This window comes from Montipora capricornis, chromosome 14 (assembly GCF_036669925.1).
Source record: "Montipora capricornis isolate CH-2021 chromosome 14, ASM3666992v2, whole genome shotgun sequence".
In the NCBI taxonomy this organism is placed as follows: Eukaryota; Metazoa; Cnidaria; class Anthozoa; order Scleractinia; family Acroporidae; genus Montipora; species Montipora capricornis.
Window position 1 is genome coordinate 36228286 of NC_090896.1, and position 7530 is coordinate 36235815.

At 38.5% G+C, this 7530-nt stretch overlaps 1 protein-coding gene across 1 annotated transcript in view; it reads left to right on the plus strand.

Annotated features, from left to right (window-relative positions):
- Nucleotides 1–205, plus strand: part of LOC138032512 (kinetochore protein Spc24-like) — an 829-nt gene extending 624 nt beyond the window's left edge. The window contains exon 1 of the mRNA XM_068880210.1: nucleotides 1–205. This exon is cut by the window's left edge and continues 624 nt beyond it. Coding sequence (XP_068736311.1) covers nucleotides 1–22 — 22 coding nt within the window. The 3' untranslated portion in view covers nucleotides 23–205.
- Nucleotides 206–7530: the final 7325 nt, after the last annotated feature.

Consider the following 7530-nt stretch of genomic DNA (forward strand, 5'->3'; position numbering starts at 1 on the left):
TTGGGATCTTATGGATGACTGAGGGGCGTTGTTTCAGGCGAATGTTTGACTGTTCCTGGCGCTCCCGCAAGAAAGTTAGTGTTGGACTGTTCTACCCTCCGTTAGAAAGTTTTCTTGACCTTACTGCACCTAGCCTGTTCCAGGCTCTCATATACCGTAAATCCTCTATTAAGCCCCCGGAGGGCTTTATTTTTTTCAAGCACTTTTGAGGGGGGGGGGGGGGGGGGGCTTATTTAATTTAGCGAAACGCATCACCTGTAGCAAAAATACCGACCATGGTATGAGACAGAGTAGACTTGCGTGTTGTACAATTAAAGTCACTGGCAAACTAGAGCGCAAAATTGAGAAAGTTAAGCATATGAAGTTGGAGGTCAGGCCGCCGAAGACCAAAAACAATATGAACTTCCAGCCTGAATAAATCATAACTGATCAGTCCACGTTAATCGTTACTTTTTTTTTGTGAAGAATAAGGATTGGGGGAGGGGGAGAGGGGGTTGGGGGGGATTATTAACTTTCCTCCTCTGAAAAGGGGGGCTTATTTGAGAGGGGGGGCTTAATAGAGGATTTGCGGTAGTCGAGAAAACGAAAGGAACTGCGTGTGAAAAGCGAGAGGGGGCTTAGGCTCTCGCTTTTCACACGCAGTTCTCTTCGTTTTCTCAACTACCTGAGAGCCTGGAACAAGCTATACTGCAACTTAATAGGCCCTTTGCATGACCGTGTTGTGTGACGCTGTCAATCAAAATGGTTGCGGTACAAAATAGTTGCCAGAAATGGAAAGAGCGCGATGAAATTAGTAAGAAAGTCAATTTTGAGGCTGACTGACATTTAAGTGCGTGATTTTAGAACGGTTTGAAAAATGTAAGAGAATTGTGTGCTGGATAGCAAAGCTTGCCATCCAGCAGCTGTTTTCCATACAAATCTCTGTTAATTTTTTTAAGCATTAAAATCACTATAAAAGCTCCCACTTAAATGTCAGTGGCCTCAAAATTGACTTTCTTACTGTTTCTACACTGATCGGTGAAAGGACAAGAAATTTGTCTTTTCGCCAATCACTGGCACCCTCAAGAATACCTGTGTTTGCGGTTTTGGTGTGTGAAGTCCTTAAACATGATTGGCTTAAAACCATTAAGCATTCCTGACTTAATTTAGGTGTTCACGGTTTTCCTGGTTGTACTGTAACTATTTCTAGTAAAGTCAGTGTTAAGAGACCTAGATACAAAAATCATTGCTTTTAGATCACAGTAAAAGGTAACGATGACTTGTGACATTTACAATGACTTGTGAACAGGGAAGCTAGGGCTTGTCAAAATCACTGTACTTGTTTTCACTTGTATGTTTTGCAACAATAATTACCAAATTTTCGTAGCAGTAAGATTGAAATCAAACATTAAAAAAAAAACGACACAACTTTTAAATTTACAAGAGGGAGGGAGGAAAACCGGAGTACCTGGAGAAAAACTGTTAGAGTCAGATTGAGATCGCCTGAAACTCAGCCCACATACGACCCGAGGCCAGAGTTGATTCCGGTTCTCAGAGATGAGAGGTGCGGTTGATAACCCCTAAACCACCCTGACTCCCTGACTTGTGATTGAGGTATTGTTGTGACTTCAATGGACTGTCAGTTTCATTTTTTTTTTTGACAATCTGTCAGTTGTTCAGATAAGTGTGATTGACTGCAGGGAAAAAAACAAAACAGTTTCTTGCAATTTGAACTTTAGTTAGAGACTGCCTGGAAAGCAGAATAGTGAGGAGATCTTGCATTCTACTGTTAATGATTTTAGTTGAAAGGGAACCTCACTCTTATCTGGACACCTGAAAAATTGAGGTGGCTTGTTTAGTTTATTCATCAAGTCCTGAAACTCAGCTTCATACTATGCTCAGTTGATAGAGCATCGCACAGTGGCATCACAGAGGTCATAAGTTCAAATTTCCTTGAAGCCACATGAATATTTCATGTGTCTATAAGAGTCAATTACTGAGAAAATACTGATAGTATAGATATAAAGTCCATTTTCCAGTCAAAAGGGAAGGGGTGGATTACTTTAAAGTGGTACTATGATCAAAAAATCATTTCCTTTTTTTCTTCAGATTTTGAAAGCGTGTTTGCTTAACACCTAACTGGCAAAATTTTGAGCTTTGAGTTTTATCCAAAGGCTGTTTATTTTGAGTGTAAGTTTTGCATTTCACGGTCCGCCATTACTCACGTTCAAAACTGGCCGATTGGACATAAGAGGTTTGTATCTAGAGAAAATGATGTCATTTACTCTCTAGATTAAAATTTCAGCGTGTAAACGCAATTTATTACATATGCAAAACACAGGTTTAAAAGTCTGAAAGCCCGAAACTCCCGTGCTGCATATTAATTTGGCCGCGTACACACGCATTGCATTCTTAAACTAGTGAGTCTTTGACGTCATTTTCTCCTCGACCCAGCTCTCTCAAGATTTTAAAGTTAGTAACGGCGGACCAATAAATAAGAAAATTCCAGTTAAAATAAACAGGTGTCTTTTTAAAATCAGAACTTAAAACTTGGGTCAGTTAGTGTTTAGTTAACATACTTTTGAAATCCAAGGAAAAAGAATTGTTTTTTTGGTCGTAGTACCACTTTAACATCTTTGTTAACACCATGTTCTAATTTAAGTCATATCTACTTTGGCCAACCCTTGCATACTATTATTGAAAACAAAGAGCAGAGGAGACAGCATTTATCCGCTTGAAGCAAGTCACTTCCACAAGGTTATAGAGGTAAAATGATTGGCAAAAACTGCAGTCCAAGTTGGACTCTCCTTATGTAATCAGTCCAAACAAACAATACTACCGGTAGTTAGTATACAGTAAATTTCATTCTGGTCATGTGCAATACGGCAGCATTGTGTCACTGAAAGTAAGAAGCTATTTTGTTGTTAAGTTGAAATGTTCTTCTAGGATTTTCTTGGACACAAGCAGTTAGCTACCATTTTCTTTTGATACATATATTTGGCAGCTATGACATGTGCAAAATAATAGTTTAGAGGTTAGGTTCTTTCCCCTTAAAGTTTGTCCTTTTACCTTGGGACATGCTTAATGATACCACTGTCAAAATGCATTGTCATTGCATTGATCAAGGAGATTTAATAATTTTGGTGTATGTGTCTAGCAGTGAGAGTTCAAAGAAGATCTTGAAATATGGTAAGAACATCAACCACACTCACTGAAGAACTTTGTTCCCAATAGTGGTCTACGTTTTCAAAATTATGTATCTGAGCCATCCAATACGTAGTAATTTCTTCATCTGTTCTCACTAGGGTTAGTAATGCCTTTTTTGTGTTGAAGCAAAGCTTAATAACTTGATACCATTAGGTGCTGTTACTCGGGGCACTTTTATCGTGGTAAATTGCTTTTTTACCCCGAGAAACTGTATTTAGTAGTGTGACCGACGCTTCCCGAGGTAAATTTCACGTGTTAAATATCCATGGATACGTCAAAAAGATCAGTGGAAGCGCCCATGACATTTAACGTGGGAGGTTGGAAGGGTGTTTTGATGCCCGAGGTACAAGAGCCAATCGCTATGCTGATGAAGTTGTGATTAAATTTCCCGCCATTGAATTTCGTGAGATTTCGTTTTACCTCGGTAATCTTCGTAACGTGTGACCCCTAGTTAACACGGTATACTAAAACCCAAGTGTGAGGCACCGTGGGGTAATTTACCATGGGAAATGGCATTTACCATGGTGAGTGTAACTGCACCTATTGATAGTAACCTATTAGCCAACTTTTTTCGAATTATTGGCCAAATTCTTGTGAAAGTAATCTTGGCCATTCCTATGTACTGTTACTTCCTCAGATTAGATGTAGTTAAGCAATAGAAGACGTTTTCCGTGTGTCCATTGTAGAATTTCATTACAGTAAAGAGCTTTATTTATTTATAAATCTTGCACGTTCTCATGTCTGCATTAGTTCTTAAAATGTCTGGCATCTACAAGAAGCCCTCTTCCCACCAGCTATTGTTTTTCACGCCTTTGTCAAATTAAAATTAAGTCTAGAAAACATATTGCAGTATTACTTTTTGTAGTGTAACCTGGGAGGGTGTTTTTTTGGTTATGAGCCTCAATTAAAAATAACATTCTGCTTACCCATCTACGGAAAATTAACAACAAGTTTGCTAAGTAAAAGTTGTGAAAAAAAATAAATAAAAAATTGACGACTCGGGGTTACTTCCTTTGTCCACTTCCGGGATCGTCTTCATTCTAAGACCCAATCTCTTGCATGATTCGGAAAGTAGCGGCTACTAAGTTCCCAAGGTGACATGCCTGAAACCCGGGCCTGAAACATCAATGCAACAACATGGTGAACGTCACGAAAGGTGTTTTGGTTGAATGGTAAGTTCTTCAACTTCTTTAGGAGATGAATTAAATATTTAATGTATTGCAAATATAGCAGCATCATATTTTTAGGCAGGCAGCGCTCCGCCACTATTCTTGGTTTTCTCGTGACGTCATTAAAATTAAAAATTAGGATAATTATCAATCCTTTTGAGATTTTAGTTTAGTAAGTTATTAGAACAGCTTAAAACTTATCTTTTCACAAATCTTCAGTTTGATAGGGTTTTCGTCTTGTGATAAAGCAAGGTTGAATTTCTAAGCTTTTCCGTGACACGATATTAAAATGGCAGCCGAGAGTGCCGTCACATGGGTTAAAATAAATGACCCACAAGTAGATTGACTGTTCAGATTTCGCAATCTGAACAGTCCTTGAATGAGAATAAGTACTCATGTAGATGTTTATGAGCCCTCAGAAGACAACTACAGGCTGTTTATAGCAAAACTCTATGACATCACAGTTGCCCCGAGCTCAGTGTGAGGGAATGCCAACCCAAGTATAAGGATCTGTATGGCTATCCTGATAAAATACCTGAATAGATAATTTTACGACAACATTCTCAGTTTAAAAGCATAACTTCCTGTGTACTTTTTTCCAGATTCAACACGAATAAAGTCATTATCAGTTCCTCGTTTGTCAACGGCTATAGTAAAATACCAAGGCTGAACACTCAATTCTCACGAGCCCGCCAAATTGAGTAAAATATTTGTGGTTAAAATGTTCCCAAGGTTAAAATTCCACCGTAGCATTCAAGGGCAAAGGTTTTTCTTTCATTTCAATCCGCTAGCCACGCAATTGAAGCTCTGCCAGCTACGTCAGGCAGCTGCTAGTGTCCCAAACGAATCGATAAAACGATGAAAAAGAGTCTCCTTCACACTCAACACCACACGGCAACCGTTGTGTTTCTGCTTGGTTACGAGTCTTTCTTTGTGGCTTGGTAGCAAGTCTTTGTTTGTAGTCCCTGACGATGTTACCAAACAAAGACAAATAAAGACTTGTTACCAAGCCACAAACAAAGACTCGGACACTAATTATTGAATAGCATTTCGACAACCTCAGCAGAAGTCACCTTCAGTTACTTTCTTGACCGGTGGGACACAGGTTGCATTCCAGGTCACTGCTCCACTGATGAACAACTACACCAAAAGTTTCCCCTAGACCTGTAACAACATTTTTGTAGAGTGATTGGTGTTAGAGACAATCTTGGTGTTGTTTGTTAGTCTGTGGCACAGTGACCTGTTATCTGACAGTGTGTTTTAGACCCATCTCATTTCGACTCGGAAGATTACTTCCTCTCAGGTTGTAGAAACATCAGCCAGTATCATCCTAAACATGCATGTACAGTCCTTCTCAGGACTACATTCACCCATTAGATCATATTTCATTTAATTTTTAAATCAGCATTGTCAAGTCTTTTGAATGATCAGTATAAGTTAATAGTAAATGATTTCTCATTTGTTCGCAGTGATCCGGCGGTCAAGCAGTTCCTTCTCCATCTTGATGAGAAAGTAATTTTGGGCAAAAAGTTTGTGATTGATGATTTGGATGAGACTCACCTGTTTGTCTCAGCAGAAATTGTTGCAGTTCTCCAAGAGAAAGTCTGGGAAATCATGGATAACAACTCTTTCAACATTACCCAAAGCAGCTGATGAACAATGTTCTTTGTGAGAAGATAGACTGATATTCGAGGCATTTTATTTTCACTTGGTCTTTCAACTCAGTGTGAATTGTATAAAATACCAGAATTTTTGGCCATTGGACATAATCAAACAACTTTGAATACCTACAGACTCCAATGAAGATGAAAACTGATCAGTCAAAAATGAGCAGGCTCATGCCTGAAAATTGTTGACGTTGGGAGTTGAACAATGTTGCATTTTATTTTGTAAAAGTCAAAAATGATTTGTAGAAATTACTGAATATCTGCATTCTTTAAAAGCTCTATGAACTTATTAAATATAACATTTTACTGAAGTCAGTATTTCAGAATTTTAGATTCCTCGTGTTGTCAAAACTGTTTGGATCAATACAAATTCCTTTGTTGTCGAACCTGAGATGAGAAATATCTTACAGTCAATTAAGCTATGTCATGTGTGACCAGTAGTTTTGAAATTTGAACTGAGTATTCAAATCTGTGTTCAGTTTTGAACTTTGCTCTTGAGATTCTGAATTCCCTGGGATACTTCCTTGATATATAAAAAATAATTAGATATTTACTTTCATTTTATTATAAATACTTAGATAAACGGTTTCTGTTCAAACCTTGGAAGCCCTTAAAGAGGAATTCAAACGTAAATTTCAGTCTTGTGGATACTGGTCATGCGTGACATAGCTTGACTGTAAACCTTTTTGCCTAAAACGGCTCTCACTGACAAGGAATATCATCTCATGCACGACAGTCCGGGTAAAATCCGTGGGTGTTATTAGGGTGTTATTGTTGGTTAGCAGCAGGGAAAACGTTCAAGCGTCATTAAATGTCACAAAACACGGTATGACCTTTAAAGAATTGAAAGGATAAGAATGGATAGGATAAAAATTAGGATTGTTGAGAACAGGTTTTTTCTTAGGGTACTCTGCTTTTCCCCTGTCCTCAAAAACCAACCTATGATTTTGATGTAATTTGATTTCTGTCCGGTGTCCTGAGCCGAGCGCTAAGTACACTTGACAGTCAAATAAAGTTCATTATCGCCATCATGAATAAGACCTGATTGCCAGTGGAAACAACTGAGGAGACAACATGATCTTTCCCACTTCCTTTCCCCTCCCCTTCGTGATGAGGGTGAACCTTCAGTCCAACACAACGAACTAACTTCAAAGCCCTGATCGGGTGTTGCGGTATTAGTTATTTCATATTCAGCCGGGGTATTTTTATTGGATAAACAGTAAATACTCAAGTAAGCAATAGTCTCTCCACTTTCAGTCTTAAGTAGAGAGCAGGGAAAATAGGAATATTGTCACTGTGCATCGTATTGAATAATAACTGTATGTCCCCTTTAACCCATTGACCCTTGGGAGTGAGACTTAATAGATTTTACTCTGTGTAACGCTGAACAATTTTAGTTGTCAATGGGGGATGGCTCTAGATTAAGGGATTCTTTCATTCTATGATGAAAATCTGTCAGCGTTTTACACTGACCGTTAAAACAACTGCTTTTTAACCCATTGACGGTC